This window comes from Heterodontus francisci, chromosome 24 (assembly GCF_036365525.1).
Source record: "Heterodontus francisci isolate sHetFra1 chromosome 24, sHetFra1.hap1, whole genome shotgun sequence".
Taxonomy (NCBI): Eukaryota; Metazoa; Chordata; class Chondrichthyes; order Heterodontiformes; family Heterodontidae; genus Heterodontus; species Heterodontus francisci.
Window position 1 is genome coordinate 63,137,521 of NC_090394.1, and position 24,479 is coordinate 63,161,999.

At 43.8% G+C, this 24,479-nt stretch overlaps 1 protein-coding gene across 5 annotated transcripts in view; it reads left to right on the top strand.

The window, feature by feature from the left end:
* grin2aa (glutamate receptor, ionotropic, N-methyl D-aspartate 2A, a) overlaps nt 1-24,479 on the top strand; it is a 338,560-nt gene that overhangs the window by 257,706 nt on the left and 56,375 nt on the right. For all 5 annotated transcript variants that reach the window (XM_068056407.1, XM_068056404.1, XM_068056406.1 and 2 more), the window contains exon 10: nt 1,458-1,618. In XM_068056407.1, the coding sequence (XP_067912508.1) occupies nt 1,458-1,618 (161 nt within the window). The remainder of the gene's footprint in view (nt 1-1,457; nt 1,619-24,479) is intronic.

Genomic DNA, 24,479 nt, shown 5'->3' on the forward strand with positions numbered 1-24,479 from the left:
AGCCCTTGAAGGGCAATTTCAACTGATCTCTTAGAATGCCGCAAATCTCTTTGCTGCCTTTGCTGCAGCTAATCATCTAGCAGCACAATTTTGACATTTCTGGAAAGAATTTGACCCATTTTAAGCACTGCTATATGCAGATAGAGCTTATCTAGTGTACTGTGCAGTGTGTAGACTATGATGCTGCAGTGCCTGCAATTCCCTGTGGTGACAATGAAAAATAGCTCTGGTCAGGCGGGCAGCATATCTCAACTGCAACACTTCTTTTATTTAAAAAAAATCTACTTGAGCCACTGAGACTTCAGAAAATTGGTTTTAAACCTGTGGAAATTAGAAAATTTTCCATATTAAATGCTGGGTAACAATGCGATGCAAAGTGCTTGCACTCTGATTCATTGGTGGAGCGATAGGTTTGATGCCCATGGATCCTTGCAATGTGAATGCTTCACCATTGAGAGTAGTGTCAAGTAAACTGTAGGCACTGGTGCACAATAGGGAAGGAATTCCGAGAGGGAGGGTGACAATACACAGTGGCAGAAAAAATAGACAACAATGAATGCAAGAGAGTACATATCTATAATAAGACTTTTGCTATACTGATGAACGCTTGCCATCACCAAAAGCAATCATTGCCATTAACCTGGCATAAGGCAAGTGCTATAATAAATGGACTTCAGAGTTTAGAAGTTATGCCTATAATTGAGTTGAATAATCTGCCATACCATCAGGTGGCTGAAAGTTGACACTGATGCAGAGAGAAAACAATGAAACAAGTTAAATACAGATCTTCAGTGACTGTACCAGCATTTTACAATGCTGATAAGAATCTTACTGTGATTTATATACATCATCAAAAAATGATGACAGCCGCAAGGCAAGAAGAGGGTGCAGCGACATATTGGAATATTTACTTGGAAGAATAATATTATTAATCGGTAAAGTACTGATACATACGTGCACTGTATTGGTTTCCTCCTTAGATTCTAGGAGCCATACTTTTGAACCCAGCATTTGTAATATGACTATGGTCTGACAACCCAGAGTATTGGACTGAATTTTATTCTATAACCTCAGCTGGAACAGCTTGTAAAGTGAAATTACTGTTAATGCATTTAATGAATTGCTATAAAGCTCAGTGCTGGCATCTTTTGGGATGCTTTTGCCCTTCATCTTCAAGTTACACTGCTCAATTAAAATGGCTCTTTGGTAGAGTTAACATAGAAAACCATACATCTGATCTTGAAACCTGCCTCTGTGGGACACACAAAGCTTTCAATGCTTTACATGTAAGTACTTAACCAAAAACTGGTGCTCTTTGATTTCTGGGTCTCTTATTGCTGAACACAGGAATGTGGAAACTGTTTAGATTAAAAAAGACTATTCATTTCTGCTGTTTGAGAACCATTGCTGACAGCTCATTCTAAAACTAATCACCATGGCTTTTGTATTTCTTGTAGTTTCAGAGGCCATACGACTATTCACCACCTTTTCGATTTGGGACGGTTCCAAATGGAAGCACAGAGAGAAATATCAGAAATAATTATCCAGATATGCATGCATATATGTCCAAGTACAACCAGAAAGGAGTGCAAGATGCCCTGGTTAGCCTGAAGACTGGGTAAGTTTAGATGATAGCTACTACTTTATCCAATTCCAAATTTAAGGGGCCCAATTTCAACCAATTCAAAACCCATCCACTTACACAGATGTTAAAATTGGGCCCAAACAGTTCTAGATATTGTTTGTTTTTTCTAATGCGTTTCCTACTTGTAAGCAAGTACTCTTCAGTTTTGAATTATATGTGGAATGTGCAAAGAAGCTGCGCTAAACATTTATAAATCACTGGTTAGGCCTTAGCTGAGTATTGTATCCAATTCTTTAGGAAGAATGCCAAAGCCTTGGTGAAGGTGCAGAGGAAATTTATGAGAATGATGCCAGGGATGAGAGACTTCGGTTACAAGGAGAAATTAGAGAAGCTGGGATTGTTTGCCTTAGAGCAAAGAAGCTTAAGGGGAGATTTAATAGAGGTGTTCAAAATTATGAGAAGTAAATAAGGAGGAAATGTTTCTACAGCCAGGAGGGTTGGTAACCAGAGGATGCAGATTTCAGATAATTGACTGAAAGAACCAGGGGGAGATGAGGAGAAATTTTTTTATGCAGTGAGTTGTTATGATCTACCTTATAGAGTGGTAGAAGTCGATTCAATAGTAACACTGAAAAGGGAATTGGATATATACTTCAAAAGGGAAAACATGCAGGGCTAAGGGGAAAGAGCAGGGGAGTGGGACTAAATACATATCGTGTTCAAAGAGCTGACACAGGTACATTAGCACAAATGGTTTCCTTCTATGTTCTATCATTCTTAGTGCAGTGTTTACATTCAGTATATTCATTAAAAAAAGGGACTGAGTGACACTGGGGTTCAGACACTGTTACTTCAACTTTGTACTTGGGTTCTTCAGCTGAAAGCTGTCATGTGAGTTTGAACAGCCTTTTCCCATTTCCAGCAGATGTGAGTCACATTGGTGGAGTTGGAGATTGCTTATCTGAGGTTGGGTCTGGTGCCCATTGCTGCAAGAGTAGATGAAACTTTACAGTATATCTAGTTTGTTTGTCACCTCACCTAGGAATACTTAAAGCTGCTGATTTCAAAAGTAGACTTCTTCCAAAAGAGGATGAACAGTTAAGAGAAGTTCTCTCTGCTTAAAAAGGTGCCAATTTAAAAAATTGCCTGGTGAGGCACATGCGCGAATGATTCCCTCACAAATAGCCGTATCCTGCTCTGCAATTGCTGAGACTGGATTTATCGAGACCTGAGATATAGTATAGACTTGAAACGTGCTTTTTAAAATAAATAGGTTTAGTCCAGAGACAGGTCCCATACCTCAGACAAACTAATTCCTGTTTGTCTGGGATGTAATGACTACTGCTTTCTATAAAATTAATTTTATTGTTTATCGATAGTGAAGCAAAGCCTGAATTTTATGCTAATGCTGAGTATTGCTAAAATACCAAGAGCCTTTTTATGCTGCAGTCCTGCTAAATGCCAATTACATTGAAAGCATTTGGCCTTAATGTGGTTTCTTCAGCAGAGGATGGGTTAGGAGAATAAGTTACACACACAAACATGAAGGTATTGACTCACTTCCACGGGCACTAGCAATCCCTTGGTTCCTTAACCATGCGTCAACTAAGAGAGTGAGGAGCCAATTTACATCCCCATTTTCGGTTAGGAATTGGGCAGGAGTGCAAGGAAAATTGGAGAGCAGAACTCTCTGCCCATTCTGCCAAAGCCTAGGCTGCCACTATCATTAATTATGTGAGTATATTCCTACTCTCAGCCAGTATCCATAGAGGTTACTGGATCAAGGAGGAGATTTCTGGTTAAGCCCTTCTTCTTCCTACCCCAGTCAGCACAGGGAAATGGAAAGCGATTGATGCAACTCCACTGCTACTGCTAATTCAGCACAAATCTGTGATGCTCTCAGGCTTTATAGCTAATACCAAATCACATGGTGAATTAAGCCAGTGAACCACTGGGACACCAGAGGTGAATGTTTAATAGGTGTTATGACCAGGTGAGAAGGGGTCTAGGGGTTCTCTCTCAGCCTTTGCCTGGTTTAACTGTAACAGGGTTTAATTTTAGAAACACAGTGTTTTTAGCTCCCCCTCAGTGAATCCTTGTTCACTGCTCCAATTGTAAGGCAAAGGAATCAAACAGGTTTCCTTAGATTTAAACAAGCTTATTAATCTGAAACTTTAATCCAGTTAACAACTACAAATATGCACGCGACCACGCTAGCATGCATACGCGATAACACACATGCGGATAGAGACAGAAAAAGTAGAAAAGAATAATGGGGAAAAGCTTGAGACAATATTGGGATTATAATTACAGTCCTTTGAGTTCAATGTGGAGTCTTTGGTTGCCGGTAAGTCCTGCTGTTTGTTGGGGCCCAGTTCAGGCTTCAACTTGTTTCGATGTCGGAGTCTTTTCTCTCTTGAGGTTTACGTGTCTTTCGTGCGTTCGGTGGCTTGGGAGAAAGTGAGAGAGAGAGACAACCAGGAGAGAGGCTTCTTTGTTCCAGCTTCAGTTGCAAACTCTAGTCAGTTCCTTTCTGTGTGGCACAATTCAACTCCCAGTTGGCCAGCAGGTCAGCCATATGACTAACTGGCTTAACCACTCCTGCGTTTGTGAAATATATCATCTCAGCAGTCCCTGAAATGCACTTCCTTGCACCTTCAATGTCTGGTGATCAAAATCCATTTGGGTTAATTGGATTCAGGGAGAGTGCTTTGTCTCCACAAGCACTGTCTCTTTGTATGCAAATGTCCTCCAGTCAAAGGTCTGGTGATCTCTTTAACAAGTCATTTATTCCTCCAGCAACAGTTTAAAATCAGTATTCATAAGACAAAATTAATGTGCCTCATTCTTGGAAGGTGGGGGTCTGCATGACATAGGGAAAGAAGCTGTAGAGTTAAGTTCTGTGAATGTTTAGATTGACCCTTGATATGCTCTATGTGTTCATTTAACCCCCACCCCCCCCCCCCTCCACCACTGCCCACTCCCCCCCGCCCCCCCCGATCACCAAATAAGCCAATGAGAATAATCTCCATTTTAGTGTTCTCCATGAAGTTCTGCATCTCTTCAATTTTCTTGGTGAATTATCAGTTTATTAGACTGGCTCCAGTATCATTGGGCAAGAAGTTCCCTGTGACAAGTGTTCACTTCTCACTATGAATGTTAACACCTTTTATCGGGTTATAAACATTCTTTCTTTCTTCATTATTTTTCATCAGGAAAACAACATACATATTTTGTGAACTCATTGTATAGCTTTGCCACACATGAATGTAGAATCATAGATTGTTTACAACACAGAATGAGGCTATTCAGCCTATTGAGTCCATGCTAGCTCTCTGCAAGTGCCATCCAGCTGGTCTCACTCCCCTGCCCTTTCCCTGTAGCCCTGCCAATTTTTACTTCACGTGCTTATCTAATCCCCTTTTGAAAGTCACAATTGTATCTGCCTTCCCCATACTCTCAGGCAGTGCATTCCAGATCATAATCACTCTACGTAAAAAATGTTTTTCCTCGTGTCACCTTTGGTCCTTTTGCCAATCACCTTAAATCTGTGTCCCTTCCGCCAATTTTTCTCTCTAGTTACTCTTTCTTGACCTCTCAACATTTTCTTTTCTGAGGAGAACAATCCAAGCTGCTCTAAACTATCCATGTAACTGAAGTCCCTCATCCCTGGAACCATTCTAGTAAATCTTTTTTGCACCATCACACCCTTCCTAAAGTGAGGTGCCATAATTGAACACAATAGTCCAGTCATCATAACCTGCTTGTTTTTGTACTCTATGCCTCTACTTATAAATCCCAGGATCCCGTATGCTTTATTAACCGTTTTTCCAATCTGCCCTGCCACCTTCAACGATTGGTGCACATATACCCCCAGGTCCCTCTGCTCCTGCAATCCCTTCAGAATTGTATCCTTTATTTTATATTGCTTTTCCTCTTTCTTCCTACCAGAATGTACCACTTCGCACATCTCCACGCTAAATTTCATCTGCCATGCGTCCACCCATTCCACCAGTCTATGTCCTCATCGTCCTCCTCACTGTTCACTATACCTCCAAGTTTTTTGCCATCTGTAAATTTTGAAATTATGCCCTGTACACCCAAGACCAAGTCATTAATATATATAATGAAAAGCAGTCGTCCTGGTACCAACCTTCATCCAGTCTGATAAACAACCATTCACCACTACTCTCTGTTTTCTGCCCTTTGGCTAATTTTGTATCCATACTACCACTGTGCCTTTTATTCCATGGGCTTCAACTTTGCTGACAACCTATTATGTGGCGCTTTATCAAGGCCTTTTGGAAGTCCTTGTACACCATATCACTTGAAGGAAATAAACTTATAGGGCTACGGGGATAGAGCCGGGGAATGGGACTGATTGGACTGCTCGATGGGCCAAATGGCCTCCTTCTATGCCATTATCACTCTATGACATCAACTACATTGCCCGCATCAACCCTCTCTATTACCTCATCATGATGCTCAATCAAGTCAGTTAAACACAATTTGACTCTAACAAATTCATGCTAGCTTTCCTTAATTAATCCACACTTGCAGGGATAGGCACCAACAAGTTGCACCACAGACATTTGACAAAATTATTGACTCAGCCACGGACATGGGGGCAATTAATTTGTATAAAAAATGTGTAGCTAACTGAATGCCATCAAAACACAGTCCAATTTAAAATACATTTTTCCCTATTCAGTGAGTACCTGTCATTGTTTTTGCATGCACAAGTAGTCAATGTCTGTCCATACACTTGATGTAGCGAAATGGAGAATCTGGATAGATGTCCATCTGTCAGGTATGACCTTGTAAAGGCCTGCTCAGGTCAGGAAAAAGAAGCCGACCCAAACCCGACCGATCCACAACAGACCCAAGCCCGACCCGGCCCGAGTCTCTCCGATTTTGCCTCGAGCCCGACCCAATCCGAGCCAGACCCCGACTCGACCCGACCCGACCATCTGTTTACTTACCTTCCTGACACCGAACCTGCAAGAAGCTGCAGCACATGCAGCATGATGTCATAGTGACATCACTCGCTCACTGCGCAGACTCAGTTTTGTCCCGGACTCCCAGCTCAGGTAAGTTTTTTAATTTCAATACTTACCAGCAGAGCACTTACTGTGTGTGCCCAGCCCGACCCAGACTCGGCCCACCCAACTCGAGCCCAAAAGCCGGACCCGGAAGAGGGGCCCGACCCGACCCGAACCCAACACATCGTCAGGTCCCGTCGGGTTCGGGTGGGGTAGCAGGCCTTTATGATCTTCATCTCGTTCTCTTCCGTCTCGCTCTCTGTCTCCGTCTCTGTGTCAATCTCTCATCCCTCTCTCCTCTCTGTGTCCATCTCTCTCCCCTATCTCTATTCGCTCTGTGTCCATCCATCTCCCCTCTCGCTCTCCCCCTCTCCCTCCCCTTTTCCTCTTCCTCCCCCTTTCCCTTCCCCTCTCCCTCACCCTCCCCCTCTTTCTCTCCCTCTCTCTCTCTCTCTCTCTCTCTCTCTCTCTGACATTTGCAGAGAGCAGGAACTCTCCCCAGAGCAGCTGTGTGATTGGTCATAAAAACAAAAAATGCTGGAAATACTCAGCAGCATCTGTGGAGAGAGAAGCAGAGTTAACGTTTCAGGTCAGTGACCCTTCTTCAGATTTGCGATTGGTCAGTTTTTTTTTCAAATTCACAGCTGTCAGTTTCAGTTTCACATTAAGGTTCTGGGAGCGGGAACAGCGGATTCTGAACTCAGGGCAAGTTCAGGGTTTTTGGCGGGATTTTAAAAAAAATTGGAACCCGCTGGAAAAGAACGAACTTGTCCTGAGTTTGGAAGCTGCTGTTCCCGCCCTAAACACCTGTCAGCTGTGAAACTGACGGCTGTGATATTCTTTAAAGTCGGACTGGTCTGGAAGAAGAAGTCAATGGGAAATCTCTCATCCCTGAAATTACCAGTCACTGACCTCAAAATTTTTATCATGGACACGTTGCCGACCCCTGCACACTTGTCCGTGATAGTGAATTTTGTCCAGCGGCGGGCAGAAAACATGGCAACCTGCGAGCAAGGGCCGCGTGCCACCACACCGCCACGATTTAGCGCATCAGGGCTCATTTAAATATGCAAGGCAGGCCGTCCCCCTCCAATCACGCGACAGGGTGACGTCAGCGACGCCATGAACAGTGTCAGCTGCCTCTGCACAGGCACTGGTGCCATTTTTAAAGGGCTGCCAGACCTGCCCAGAGACTGCAGAGTTGAACACTGTACCCCCTCCACCACTAAACTGTAAATAAATTCTAGCCCTGTTCCCCACCCCCCCAAAAAAGATTTAAATTAGTGAGTTGCCCTCTCCCCCCCGCCAACTAAAGGCCGGCTACCTGACCCGAACCCGACGGGACCTGATGACATATGTCGGGTTTGGGTTGGGTCACACTTCCGGCTCTGGCATTCAGGCTGGGGTTGGGTCAGGCCGGGTCAGACACGCTCTATCACCACCTCTCCAAGTGGCTCCAATGTTAATGTACTTTTTGGACCTGAAAGGTGGTTTTGTTACAGTTATTTTAAGCTTGTGCAGATAAGCAACAAAGTGAAAAACGGAAGGTAGGTTAACTGATGGTTGGGTCGGGCACGGGAACAAATGGAAGGACTTGATCCGGGTCGGGCTTGACATCGGGTTTCATTTGCAGATTCGAGCCAGCCTTTACCCCCAACTGCACAAAGTGGAGAGGTCACACCTTCCCGCCACCGCCACCGCCCCACACACTAGAAGTGCAGAGTTGACCTCCAACACACCCGCACTACACTAAAAATCCTAAGTTCCACCCTTCTCCACCTTGGTGGTGCCAGCTTTCCCTGGATGGGAAAGCGAAGGTGCGTTGAGTGCTGCCCATCGCACGAAAGATCCCGGACAGCCGGTAAGATCATGAGGAATTGTATGTAAATGTATTCATGAGCTTTATTTAAATATTTAAAGTTGGGTCCCGTCACCGAGCGGCGGGAGGACCGCCACAGAGCCTCGTCGCCGCCGGGAAGATCGGGCCCGGCAATCCCGGCGTCAGGCTCCGTGGCAGGCTGCGGCTGCTGTGATCTACCAGCACCCCCCCGCCACAGAGCCCAATGTTAGAAGCTCAACAACATACAGCCCATCATTTTTTAGTTAGTTAGTTAGTGATACAGCACTGAAACAGGCCCTTCGGCCCACCGAGTCTGTGCCGACCATCAACCACCCATTTATACTAATCCTACACTAATTCCATATTCCTACCACATCCCCAGCTGACCCTATATTTCCCTACCACCTACCTATACTAGGGGCAATTTATAATGGCCAATTTACCTATCAACCTGCAAGTCTTTTGGCATGTGGGAGGAAACTGGAGCACCCGGAGGAAACCCACGCAGACACAGGGAGAACTTACAAACTCCACACAGGCAGTACCCAGAATTGAACCCGGGTCGCTGGAGCTGTGAGGCTGCGGTGCTAACCACTGCGCCACTGTGCCGCCCCATTTCTGAAAGCTTCCCCACCACTGAGATTAAACTCACTGGCCTGTTGTTGCTGGATCTATCCTTACACCCTTTTTTGAACAAGGGTGTAACATTTGAAATTCTCCAGTCCTCTGGCACCACCCCGGTATCTACGGCTGATTGGACCACCACAGTTTCCAACCTTACTTCCCTTGTACAGGAGATTACGTGAACATGTTGAGGTTTCTAATACATGCATAAAAGCAAAGCACTGCTAATGGGGAGAGGGTGAAGATAACTTGACCATAAGGTTCAGCGTCTCTTTTTTACCTCAGTGGTTGTGTCTCCTGATGTTTCCTTCACCCAAATAATTCCAAATAGAGATTGAAGTTGTGAAAAAACTGACATTATGAAAGTGTCCAGAGGTAATGGTCATGTCAAAGGGTCTTTGCCACCTGACAAACATACAGATGTATGAAATTGACAGGCAGGTAAAGTCCAGCTGGTCCATCAAGCCTGCCCCACACCATGTTGGCCAGAGCATCATGTCTAAACATTCCTCTACCCCCCCCACTAGCCCCCCTAGCCACAGCCACGTGATCTTCTTGGAGAGGTAAAGAGAAAAATACTCTGGAAAATTCCATTTCGATCCCCTCTGATAATCTCACTCTCTTGGAAGTCACTGCGTGAGAACTGTGTGAAGCCATGTGAGGTGGTTGTTGAAGCAGTCATGTCACCAATTTCCCCTTTCCCCTTCTTCCTTCTGACCCCAAAAGTATGGAAAAGCTAACAATTTACCATTTGCTGCAGTATGAACTTGTCCCAGAAGCCAAGATGGGAGATTTTGGGGGAGGGAAATTGTCCATGTGTTCTATGTGTAATTGCATTGTAAACCTGTTCTATATAAATATTTCCTGTGATAAAATTTGAGCACAGATTTTGACACAAGCTATTCCTCACCATTCAGGGGATCTTCTCTGCCTAATATAATGGTGATGTCTCTTGTTGGACAAACCAGTGCTGTTGTGCAGTCTTGGTTGCATTTTTCCACATGAAATCTTACCACCTAAGTTTGAAAGCAGCTACCATTAGAATAGAATCATAGAATGGCTACAGCCATTTGGCCTGTCATGTCCTTGCCAGCTCTTTGCAAGAGCAACTCACATAGTCCCACTCCCCTGCCTTTTCACCATAGCCCGGCAAAGTTTTTTTTCTCTCCAGATAATTATCTGATTCCCTTTTGAAAGCCACAATTGAATCTGCCTCCACCACACTCTCAGGCAGTGCATTCCAGATCCTAACCACTCGCTATGTAAAAAAGCACGTCCTCGTGTCGCCGTTGCTTCTTTTGAGAATCAGCTTAAATCAGTGTCCTCTGGTTCTTGCTCCTTCCGCCAATGGGAACAGTTGTGCTTGTTATTATGTTTGAGATAAATGGCAATCCTGTCCCATGGTGTGTGCTGCATTGCAGACCCAGAATGCAGCAAACTGTTGCGACATATAAATCACAGTGACCACAAGTGTTCAGTCATTCATCTGGATTTATTCGGAAGCAGCAAGTCATACATAGAACTCACTATTAACGTTTACATTTTACAAATAGATGCACTTTCAATTTATTACTTTCAAGATGAAACTACTGATTAAAATTCCACTATGAGGAGAATTCCAATGCATTGGAGCCAGTTGGGTAAATGGGAACATTCTTTGTTCTGTGCAGATGCACTTTACAGAACCAAGCCATTATCTCATCTTCTTGGCCAGTACTCAAGTGTATTACATGATAAATTGTTAGCAAAGTGGCATAGACCAAAACCATTAATAACTTTAAGCACCAGCATACTCTGGCGAGACTCACACAGCGCTGTGAGGGATAGTCATCCCAAATGATTCGATAAAGAACCCTTGGGTTCTAAAATTACAGCATGATATTAGTCTAACTGCACAGCTACTTAGAATATCTAATCTGTGAAAAGAATTTAAACTGACCCTGGAGTATACGTTGTCCCAGTAATTAAAATTAAACTAATTTAGTACATCTATGACACTCCAGTCATCAAACTATCTTAAAAAGTCAGTATTATCAGCAAACGTATGAATGGAATATTGATTGTAACCTTAAATAAAAATGGTATACTCCCCCACTCGCTCAGCAAGTTTGTCCCATCGGTCAGAATGGTCCCAGGTCCCAAATAAGCTGAATTTCAACCAGGAAAGACGTGGGTTTGAGGCCCTGCTCCTAATTGCTGGAGGCCCATGTGTAGATATCTGATTAGGATAAGATCAGTCTCTGTTGAATGGCCTATCATGGTCAAATACTCACTGTCCAGACTCACACATCAGAAATGGGCACTTGAGTAAGATTTGAATGAGATGCTGGGGTGCAACCAACACTTCTTAAACAATGCACAATAAGCAGTCAAAATCTTCAGAAGTTGAGAGGCAAAAAAGAAAAAAGAAAAACTTGCATTTATATAGCACTTTAGGACATCCTAAAGCACTTTACAGACAGTGAGTTACTTTTGAAGTGTAGTCAATGTTGTAATGTAGGAAACACAACAGCCAATTTGTGCACAGCAAGCTCCCACAAACAACAATGAGATAATGACCAGATAATCTGTTTTTTTTGTGATGTTGATTGAGGGTTAAATATTGGCCAGGACACCAGGGATAATACCCCTGATATTCAAATAGTGCCATGGGATCATTTACATTACCTAGAAGGGCATACAGGGCCTCAGTTTAACATCCCACCCAAAAGACAGCACTTCCAAAAGTGCAGCGCACCCTCAGTACTGCACTGGAATGTCAGTCCTGATTTTTGTCCTCAAGTCTTGAAGTTCCTGAAGTGGGACTAGAATTTGGAACTTGTGATTGAGAGTGCAACCAATTGAGCCACAGCTGACACACCAAAAAGTAGCAAGAGAATAAAAAAGACCATAAAAATAAATTCCCAAGTATTTAGTAGGGCTCATTCTGTGAATGGATTCTCCCAGCAAGGATCCTCCCAGCAGGTTCTATAGGATGGGTAATCACAGGCTTGCACCCTGTGATTTTCCATCCATTAGTTTTAATGGAAGCCACAGGCTGTGGGCAAACAATTGTTTACCTGCACTCCATGGGAACACTCGATTGCCTACTCAGCCAAATAATACCACTTTCTCAAGACATATCCACCATCCTGGAAAGATCTTAGCTCAAACCAAATGATATTGTTCAAAACCATTAATTAATCAAATACCATTAATATAAATCAATAAAATTGTGACAGAAGAGACTCTGTTGAAGTCTCACTAGTTCCTTTACCAACATTAAATCTTGGGAAGTGGCAGCAACTGAAAGCAAGTAATGGTTCATTTCTTAAAAATCCTCAAACAGGTTACCAGAGAGTTATCACTGCATGAGCTTCGAGCTTATCGAATTTGATAGCATGTGCTCATAAGATGAATGAATATATATATAATATTTATTAAGATGTGCCCCTGTCTTCGTATGTTTGTCTCTGTTTCTGCCTGACTATATGCAATTCTATCACTGTTCTCCCTGCTTATTTCTGTCTGACTCTGTGCAGACCTTCTGTGTGTATGTTTCTCTCTCTCTTTCTGATTTCTTTTGCCTGTATGTGTATGATTGTGTCTCTGGGCTGGATTTCCAGCCCCAGCCGGGACCGGGATCGGAGGCGGGTGGAGCAAAAAATAGCCCTGCCGGCTAGGGTGCCAATTCACTGGCTCCATCCTGCCTGCTGCCCATTTTTGCAGAGGAGGGATGGGGGTTGGGGGGTGGCAAAGCTACTAGCCCACACACAGAGGGTAGCCAACACCGCTCATTAAGAGCCACTTGAGGCCAACCAAAGGAAGCTGACTGGGATTTCCCAGTCGGCCTCCAGGTTTCTGCAGGTGGTGGGGTACAGTTTAGGTGCCTGGAGGGGGGCCAGCATTCCTGGCAGGCTTAGAGGCCCTCACTGCCTGCCTGGGTGCACGAGCAGCCACAGGTCACCTGTAGAGGGGCTCTCCCCTACAGGTGGCCTGGCTGCAAGTTCCATTTTTTAGTTTAGACACAAACGTTGGAGAGAGGGTGCCTCGACCTTAAAGCGCCCTCTGTCTTACATATTCTCTATTGCATCCTGCTGCTCCTTTCAAGCTTGAAGGCCTATGATTTGCCCTGCAGCTTCAAGAGCCCACCCACCATCCTTAATTGGATGGTAAGCCAGTCTCCAGGCCAATTAAGGGGGCGCCCCCATGAAAAATACAGTGAGTGACAGTTTCCCCCCAGGATGGGTTTGGGATGGGAAGCAGTCCCGACCTCTGTTTCCTACCCCTGAAGGGAAAATCCTGCCCTCTGAATCTTTGTTTACATCCTAGTCAACTCCTGCACTCTTCTCAGTTCAAATCTGTTTTAATTCCTATCACTTTGCTGCTTGACTGTGTCTCACATCTTTGCTATCATATCACTTTCGCATGTTCTCTAATATCTGTCTCATGCCCAATTACCAGCTTCCATCCATCGTCTCTCCAGTCTGTCTCTGCTGTCCTCTGGCTTCTTCAAATTTATTTCCATGCTGGAGTTCCTTTACTTATTTTGCTTTCCTTTGTTGCCTCCCTCGCAAATCACTGACTCCAACTGCTTTATCGCTGTTATCTGCCTCTGCCCTTAATTTATGTCCCTTTCTCAAATTAGCCTCATCTCTCCTTGATGATACCTTGATTTTTTTTCCTCTCTGTCTCTCATTTCTCTTGTCTCCTGTGGGAGCATTTTACTTCCCTTGTTCGACTCTGGTCCAATTTTTAGCAGGCTGAAGAAAGTGCTGTATAATTTTGCCAAAACATCCCAAACCTTTCCCAAACTTCTATCTGAGGAATAGTAAAAAAAAGAAAACATCTGCATTAGCCAGGCCACACTGTATATTCATTTCAATCAATTTGGGAAGCTTGGGGTGGGCATTGCAATAGTTAGCAACAGCCCATTTCAAAACCCCAGTAATGAGCTGGACATATTGGCTATAAGAGTAAATTGTAGCAAAACACGTTATTTGCTGCAGCATATATTCTGCATTCGGCAAAGTTAAACCCAACTTAACATAATAAAAGCATTAGTGATGCCAGGAGTAAGTACATAGGAACTGGAGTAGGCTATTGAACCCCTCAAGCCTGTTCCACCATTCAGTTAAGTCATGGCTGATCTGTATCTTAACTCCTTCTGCCTGCCTTGGTTTAAACCATTAATACCCTTACCGAACAAAAATCTATCAGTTTCAGTTTTGAAATTTACAATTGACTCCCCAGCCTTGACTGCTTTTTGGGTGGGAGAGTTTCAGATTTCCACCAACCTTTGTGTGAAGAAGTGCTTCCTGATATAGCCTAATTTTAAGGCTATGCCCACATGTTCTGGACTCCAACTGATATTAAGATCATTAAGATTATTGACTGTCCAAAGGGGAAAAAAATCATAACATTGAACAATTCTCACAAGCCTAAAAGCAAAGGAAAAAAAATGAAATTAGTCATTAATTATTGAGAACAGCGAGAGGACCTTTTTTTCCAGCAATCTTTCATTCCTTTGGTAGCTGGCCTACATTGCAGGAAAAATTAATTAAGTTGGCAGTAGGCTTGGAAATCGCATTAGCTATAAGCTTGAATAAACTGACATCTAATTTATCAAACTCTGGCTCGTTGTTAGATGCTGAGGCCTTAAGTTCTTTTTAAATAGTAATAACATTAATGGATTAAAAGTTACAATATTTTCAGATAATGCTTTGCGGCTTTGCACAATATTGCACTGTGGAATGTACCATTCCAGCTTGACGTGGCAGAATAGTGCCTACCAATCCATTTAAAAACTGCTCCTTGCCATCTGCCGTGCATTTTAAATTCAGAGTTCTGCAAGTGTTTTGAAATACTTTAAAAAGTATAGTCCAGGGGCTACTGATTGTTTGTGCACAATGAAGTGGTAATTACAGCATCCACACAACAATAACAACTTCCATTTATATTGCACCTCTCACATAGTAAAATGTTCCAAAGTATTTTTACAGGAGCAATATCTGACAAAATTTGACACTGAGCCACATAAAGAGATGTTAGGACAGGTGTCTGAAAGCTTGGTCAAAGAGGTGGGTTTTAAGGAATGACTTAAAGGAGGAGAAAGAGGCAGAGAGGTTGAGGAATACACAGTCATACTCTCCACAAAGTTCTGATCACTATTGAGTGAATCAATGAAAGGCTCCAGGTGAAAGTGAGGCAGTGAAAATCCAAGGAACGGTCGCCAGAGGGGAAGACCATTGTTGGACATTTCCCGGTGTTTGACTATGGAAGAGTATTGGCAGAAGATGTCAACTCTCTCACTGGAAATACAAGAAAGCATCTTGGGACCTAAAAGAGGGGAAAATACAAAAGCTTGTGAAGTGGTAGACCCATTTCATGCTTGGGTGTGAATCTTGCCTTTGTCTAAAATGCTTCTCTTACCATCCTGAATATGATGATTTCCGCACTGATTTTGAATTTTTGCCCAGATTTTTGTGATCACTTTGGAGTGGTATGGAGATAGGGGAGGCATTCCGCCATCTGTCCCTATTTGGTAGGGATATTCAAATGAATATTAATAATGGGATATTCCCATTATTTCCCTTCATTAACATCTTAGCAATGCCTGGTGTCAGGAGAACTATTGCATTCGTGATATCCAACATTGCTAAGGAAATGGAGAGGAATTTAAAAATTAAAGTTGATTGCACCAGCAAGGTGTTAGAATCATAGAGAGATACAGCACTGAAACAGGCCCTTCAGCCCACCGAGCCTGTGCTGACCATCAACCACCCATTTTTTATATTAATCCTACATTCCCTACCACATCCCCACCTTCCCCCAATTCTCCTACCACCTACCTACACTAGGGGCAATTTACAATGGCCAATTTACCTATCAACCTGCAAGTCTTTGGCTGTGGGAGGAAACTGGAGCACCCGGCGGAAACCCACGCGGTCACAGGGAGAACTTGCAAACTCTGCACAGACAGTACCCAGAACTGAACCCAGGTTGCTGGAGTTGTGAGGCTGCAGTGCTAACCACTGTGCCACTGTGCCTCATTATAGCCTTGGTTCAAACATGGACAAAAGAGCTGAACTCAAGAGGTGAGGTGAGAGTGACTGCCCTTGACATCAAGGCAGCATTTGACCGAGTATGGCATCAAGGAGCCCTAGCAAAACTGAAGTCAATGGGAATCGGGGGGAAACTGCTGGTTGGAGTCATACCTAGCGCAAAGGAAGATGGTTGTGGTTGTTGGAGGTCAAACATCTGAGCGCCAGGACATCACTGCAGGAGTTCCTCAGGCCCAACCATCTTCAGCTGCTTTATCAATGACCTTCCTTCAATCATAAGGTCAGAAGTGGGGATGTTCAGCACCATTCGCAACTCCTTAGATACTGAAGCAGCCCGTGTAGAAATGCAGCAAGACTTGGACAATATCCAGGCTTGGGCTGATAAGTGGCAAGTAACATTCGCGCCACACAAGTGCCAGGCAATGACCATCTCCAACAAGAGAGAATCTAACCATCTCCCCTTGACATTCAATGGCATTCCCATCGCTGAATCCCCCACTATCAACATCGTAGGGGCTACCATTGACCAGAAACTGAGCTGGAGTAGCCATATAAATACTGTGGCTACGAAAGCAGGTCAGAGGCTAGGAATCCTGCGACGAGTAACTCACCTCCTGACTCCACAAACCATGTCCACCATCTACAAAGCACAAGGCAGGAGTGTGATGGAATACTCTCCACTTGCCTGGATGGGTGCAGCTCCAACAACACTCAAGAAGCTCGACACCATCCAGGACAAAGCAGCCCACTTGATTGGCACCCCATCCATAAACATTCACTCCCTCCACCACCAGCGCACAGTGGCAGCAGTGTGTACCATCTACAAGATGCACTGCAGCAACACACCAAGGCTCCTTAAACAGCACCTTCCAAACCCGCGACCTCTACCAACTAGAAGGACAAGGGCAGCAAATGCATGGGAACACCACCACCTGCAAGTTCCCTCCAAGTCACACACCATCTTGACTTGGAACTATATCGCTGTTCCTTCACTGTCGCTGGGTCAAAATCCTGGAACTCCCTTCCTAACAGCACTGTGGTTGTACCTACCCCACATGGACTGCAGCGGTTCAAGAAGGCAATTCACCACCAACTTCTCAAGGGCAATTAGGGATGGGCAATAAATGCTGGCGTGGCCAGCGACGCCCACATCCCATGGATGAATAAAAAAAAAGGTGCCGTCTTTTGGATGAGATGTTAAACCCAGGTCCTGTCTGCCCTCTCAGATGGACATAAAATATCCCACAGCACTATTGAGAAGAGCAGGGCAGTTCTCCCGATATCCTGGCCAGTATTTATCCCTCAATCAACAAGAACAAAAAAGTTATCTGGTCATTATCCCATTGCTGTGTGTGGGAGCTCACTGCCGCATTTCCTAAAACAATTTAAAAAGTACTTTATTGGCTGTAAAGCACTGTCAGACGTCATAAAAGGCATAATATAATTGCCTTTCTAAGTTGAAATGATTGTTATTTAACAACTGATAGCTTTAAAATACATTCCAGTGCCCCTTTTTGCTCGGGAAGGAGCCCCTGTTCCAATAAAAACTGGAGGAACAACTTTATCCTTTGCTCCGTTCTTGTAAAAAAAAATGTTGACAACCCCCAGGAGATACAGTTTTGGTGCTGTTTACCCTCCCCCTCAAACCCCCAGGCAGGCAGGATCTGTAATACCTACTGTAAAAATTACAATTACCCAGCATTGGAAGATCTGCTGGGCTCAGGGTGGAGAGCAATGTGTGGGTACAGTCAGTACACTGCCACCAATCCAGCAGGGTTTCTGCCAGATCATAAATCCAGGCCAATAAGTACCCTTTCAATTATTCATTCTACCTCTGGGAATGATAAAGCATGTCATAGATCTTTGTGCTTTGAAATGCAATCGTTGCCCTTTCTCCAATACCCTTTTTATTTGGTAACTGTGCCCTCTGTGAATAGTGTCACAAAAAATATCTGCGTAGTTTGCTTTGAGCCTGAAATGTTTGGATTTTGGTTCTATGTGATGTCAAATGGCTTCAAATCTTTAGATTGTCTGAACTATTCTCTGATGATAAATGAGAGTCATTCTACTAAAAATGTCACAAAACACCAGCTATAGTCTGATTGGACTGGGTTCAAGTACGACCCTGTACCTCAAAGAGTCAAAGAGTAATATTGACTGTTTTAGGCAACAATTGTAAACATTGACTTGAAGGTTACTAAAGGTTTCAAAACATATAGGCAACTTCTGAACATTAAATCACCCTAGCTTACTATGGTAGTCCTGAATCAGTTTTTAATTTTATTAAATATTTGTATTTATTGAATTGTATAGTACTAATGGGCTAATTTTACTTAAAAAAAGGTAGACTCAAACTTGTGCCACAAGATGGATGAGGAAAAAATTGATAATTTTTAGGACTGAAAATTATAAAATGTTATGATCGTGTAAGGGACCGATAAATTTTAAAAGAGAAAGTTGAATTCCCAGTTATTATTGAAAGAGTTATGCCACAAGATTTCACGTTTTAAACATAAACTTTACCATACAAGAGTTAAACAAAGCAAAACACTACTAACTTCACACTACAACTTGACACATTTATATTTTAAACTTAAGTTCTTATAGAACACTCTGGTTTGACTTTTACTTCCACCACTAAAATTTCCCTATACATTACAGGATCTTGGTGATTGGATTAGTTCTCCTGGGACCAATCCAAAGTGTACCACAGCTCTTGGGAATTCACTTCAATTTCCTTCATTTCTTAGCTGAGGTTTGAGATTTCCTGTGGATTCTCCTTCTAGCTTTGGCTAGGCAAATCCTTCAGTTCATCTTCAACACCTCATGAATCTGGGTTTCCCAGCTTGAACAAGGGCCTGCCTCAAAACAGAAACACGCCTGTTTCCTGATGGCCTCTTTGGTCCTGAGTGCAGCTGTTCTCAAAGCCAACCTGCTTTTCCAAAAGCCAATTCCTTGTCTGAAGCCACCAACTTTCCAAAAGCCAGCTGCTTGTCTGAAGTCAACTCACTGACTGACAGCAAGCACACAGATATAAAATAAAACAGACCTCAAAAGGCATCTCCCTAGCAACATCTTTCTCCATAGCAATTTGGTATATATGGGATGTCCCAGATAGCAATTTAAACTAATTATTTCCAACTCCAAGTCTTCTCTTTGATTCCTGATACCCACATGAATAATTGATATTGCTAATAATGACAGAAGAAACTGTTGTAAACTTATTGGTTCCAATTGCCCAACTAAACAAGGCCACATTTGATGTTATGGCTTTCACCTCTCTAATTCTGCCTTTGTAAGCAATCATGAAGAGATTTCTGAACATTAAATCTTCTCTTTGTTCTGGGAAATCATATGAATAATTTAAAGCCCTGACTGAGTTAACTGCAGACACCCTGGCGAAAAAAATGGCGGCCTGCCCCTGTGGGCCGAAGACCAAAGAGCCACCATGATTCCAAATACGGCAGCTCATTTAAATAGTCGGGGCAGGCCCCCTCTCCCAATCACGTGGAGGGGGCGGGCTGTCTATCCCCGGCAATGGCATCAGCTGCCTTTGCGCAGGCGCTGAGGCCATTCTTAAAGGGCTGTTAGCCCTACTACTGGCAAATTTAAATATTTAAAGAAAGAGGTATTGAAAATAAATAAAAATATCTCTTTTTTCCCCTCTCCCACCACCCCAATAACTATTAAATTAATTATTTGCCCTTCCCCCTTAAGACACTTAACTTTACCATTTGACCTTCCCCCCACCAACTGAACAAACTTCAAACTGTAACCCTTCCCACCATCCCCTACACCCATGATGCTAATTTGACCCCATTCCCCCCCACCGCACTGAGAAACTCACCTCCTCCCCCTCCCCATTAGTGTTGCGCCTTGTTTCCCCATTCGGGGATCCCGCAGATCTCAGCAGTGCCAGCTGCTGGGGTGAAGATCGCGCTGGGACATTAGGAGGCAACAGGAGATTAATTAATTCAGGTATTGTAATTTACTTATTTGCATATTTAAATTGCGGTCCTGTTGCTGAGCGCTGGGGGGGCCACCACGAGGCCTCGCTGCCACCAGCAATATCAGGCCGGGCCCTGCCGGCGTCGATGTCCGTGGCGAGGCTCATCTGGGGCCATCTTCATGGCCTCGCCCCGCCATGGATCCCGCCGTTGAGGGTTCTGTAGAATCCAGCCCCCCCGTCTCTTTCAACAAGTTGGGAGAAGTTCCCATTGTGTAGGGTCTTTATGATTCCCAATATGACCTTACTAAATAAACATGTACTACCCTTTGATTTGTAGCCACCTTAGATTTGTTTGCCAGCTTCTTAAACCAAGTGTTTTCATTTGTCTTGTATTAAAAATAGTCAACTCCCAAATTAAAAGTTACCTCTAGAAAATTAATACAAACCATGAACCAGGTGATCGTAACAAAAGCCTAACTGGAAAGTACCAATATAAAGCCAATGATAAGTAAAGTTGATTGCCTCCCTGTCTGGCCAATAACATCAATATCTAGAAAGACATGAGAACATAACCTTTTCAAATGGTTTGTTCCCCTCAGCATCTATAGTTCATTTTAAAGTGATTCAGTTATTCCCTTACTTTGGTTAAGTTCTTCCGGTGTATGGATGGCTCAGAGGTTATAGGCCTTTCCTATTTTGGATATATTTTTTATGAGACATTTCCCCATGTCTCACTTTATCTTTGTCTCATGTTGTCTCCTAATATCTTGTTTTTGTTGAAATAAAATGTCCCATTTTTTGTTTTGAACTGAAATTTATATCAAGAAATGTGAAATCTGATACATGATACAACTCTTAACAGTCAAAAGCAGTCCACCAAATAAATGGCACCACATGGATGTTAACACTGTTATTGTGTATGAAGAGCTGTTTAATTGTTAACCAAAAGTGCTATTTATGTAACCAAGGTGAAAGGCACAACCTCCTCCCCACCACATAAAGAAGGAATACCAAATGGAAGAGAACAGAGTAAATTACAAAAGCCACAGTAGAGTGGGGGATAGTAGTGTGGAGGTAATGTCACTGAGCTAATAATCCAGAGGCCCAGGCTAATGCCCTGCGTTCCAGCTGCCCTGTTGGAATTTAAATTCAATTAGGTAATAAAAAAACATTTGGAATTGGAAGCTAGTCTCAGTAATGGTGCCATGAAATTATCATCGATTGTTGCAACAACCCATCTGGTTCACTAATGTCCTTTAGGGAAGGAAATCTGCCAGCCTTACCTGGTCTGGCTTATGTGTGACTCCAGACCCACAGCAATGTTGCCTCTGAAATGGCCTGGCAAACCATTTAGTTATCAAGGGCAATTAGGGATGGGTAACAAATGCTAACCTTGCCAGTGATGCCCAAATCCCATGAAAGAATAAAACAAAACTATTTGCCTCTTCACATCCCTGCCAGCGATAACCATTTAACTGGAGTTATCTACTCTAATTCCATTTCACCAGTCTTTTTTCCCAGTAGACTTATGGAAATAACAGTACTAAAGGAGAACAAGGAGATTTCAACAAGGAGAACTGTATAGGCAAAGTCATGGGAATAACAGAAATATAATGGAATGGCTCAGAAAGAGAATGATTTTGAGGGACCTGCAATTCCTGTTTTTGCAAAAAAAGTAGGAGAATGCTTGTTTATCTCTGAAATTAATGATCCACTAAATTAACAGCCCACTAATGAAATCAGGAGGAATGTCTGGATGAAAACATACAATTTCTGAGTTGGTTTGTTGGTGAGCAATTAATTGGAGAGCAACAAACATTCTCCCAAATTTCAGTGAAAGCGGAATCTTACTGCCATAGTGCTGTGTCAGAGAGAGAAAAACACATCGGGCTGGATTTTAAGAGCCCGCTGCCGATAGCAGCAAGCTAAAAAAATGGGGCCGCACACCAAAGAGCAGCCGCAATCTCCCGCGCGGCAGCTCATTTAAATAGCCAGGGTGGCCCGTTCCCCCCCCCCCATCACATGTCATCTTTGTCAAACCATAATGTTCACCCTATTGCAACAGAAGCTCTGTTTTTACCCTCCAAACTAATGTGCTTCTGGATCTAAGAACAGTGAAGACAATCATAGGGAGAGATCCAGTGTGAACCATCCTCAGAGGCAGGCCATGTGGTAATTAAACAGCTAGAGCAGGATTTTCCCTGTGGGCTTCTGAACCCTGTCGTCAGGCTTGGAAGGGGTCAGAAGCCACCCGATGGCCGGAATTTTACCTCACCCCAGCGAACCAGATCGTAGCGGGGTGGGGACGGGGCGGTGGCGTAAAATTGAGCGGGAGGCTCCGGGAGGCCTTTCCAACCCGCACCCGCCTCCACCCCCACCCCACTTTACGTGCCCCGTGGTGTGGGGGTGGAGGGGAGCGAGAAACAGGCTGCCCGCCCCAGGCCAATCAAGGCCACTTAATGGAAGTGAAACCTGGAGGCCTCTCAGCGCACTGGGGTGGGGGGGGGGGGGGGGGTGTGCCCGGACAAACGGGCACAGGGTGCCCAATTGAGGACTGTCCCCGCTTGCCCAACCACTCCCAGGACCCAAGACGCACCCCCCCCCCCCCCCACCCCCCAAATGACCATGCTTGCCTCGCCGGGAAACAACTGATTTCCTGGCAAGGCAAACCAAACTTACTTGGACTCCTGGCTCCAGGTCCTCGGCTGAGCTGCAGTCCCAGCAGTGGCCACCGCTCCCAGTGGCACTGCTAGGAATAAGAATTGCCAGCCCGATGATTGGCCGGCAGCTCAATGAGGCGGGACTTCTTCCCTCAAGCGGGTGGAAGTCCCGCCTCAGAACAAATAAAGCCTGGGGACCTGTAATTGCGGGTTGGATCCCCGGGCCGGGCGGAAGAGGGATCACCACCGACTTTTACATCGGTAGCCAGCTCCCGTCCACCCGATATAAATCCAGCCCAATGTAATTTTCCCTGGACTGGCCAATTAAGGGCCAGAAGGCATGATCACTGTCCAACTAAGGATGGTAGGCGGGCTCTTGAAGCTGAAGGGCCAATCAGAAGCCTTCCAGCTTGAAAGTAGCAGCAGGATGCAGTGGAAGGTAAGTGACAGAGAGGGCACTTCAAAATGGAGGTGCCCTCTCTCCAACTTCTTTAAAGTTTAAATAAAAAATGATTTTTGCAGCCAGGCCACCACTATTTTTAACACCCTTCCATCTCCGCTCCTGGCCCCGGCAGGGGCTAAAAATCAAGTGCCTAAAGTCGAGCAAAACTAGATTTTATACATAGTACCTATTTTTACATTCTAGGGTCTACATCGGTGCAGAGGTAATGGTTCTGTAGGTGACCAATTCAGAAATTTTGTCTCTCATGAATGGCCTCTCAATTCCTACTTATAATAAAACCCCTTGGTGCATTTTAAATCTTTTTCTATGCTAGTCAATCCGCTGTGGGTTTGCACATGGGAAATCAAAGCAAGTGTGATCTTCAGGTGAAATAGTTTTAGAAGGCATGGGATAATTGGACCAAAGCGTGCTGATGTAATTCAGTCTCCATTTTAAAATGATACATTCTGTTCTTATTTTTATGTATTTAATCGTATATTGGTGTTCATAGTTAAGTAGCAAAACTTATAGCAACTTTCACAACAACAATTTACATTTATATAGCACATTTAACATAGTGAAATGTTCCTTAGAACAGCAGAGAAGTAGAGTTGATTGGAGCATAAGACTTTCTCTGTAGCACAGGCTGAGGAGCTGGGAGATCTAAAAGTAAGGTCCTACATTGCCACTGCTGGCAGGAGGGTATCATTAGAGCATAGCAGGTTTAATCAGCAGTTTCTAAGATGGACATAGCACTTCATAATGGAAAACAACTGGCACAAAATTGTGACAGCAGTTAGTAAGTCACTGGACACAGAAATTGTGCCCAGATTGAAACAGGTGAATGGAATTTTGATTGGGGTGGTTCTCCTGATCTTCTTGGCAGAAGGTTGGTGGAATCTTCAAGATTATGAAAGTGTTTGATACAGTAGACATAGAGAAGATGTTTTCACTTGGGGGCAAGACCAGAACTAGGGGCCATATATATGATAGTCACTAATAAATCCAATGGGGAATTAGGAGAAACTTCTTTACCCAGGGAGAGGTTAGAATGTGGAACTTGCTACCACAGGGAGTAGTTGAGGTGAATAATATAGATATATTTAAGGAGAAGCTGGGTAAGCACATGAAGGAGGGATATATTAACGGTGTTAGATGAAGAGGGGTGGGAGGAAACTTGTGTGGAGCATAAACACTGGCATGGACCTTTTGGACCAAATGGCTTGTTTCTGTGCTGTAAATACTTTGTAAAATTTTTAATATATTATAAACATTTTAGCTCACTTCACCTATA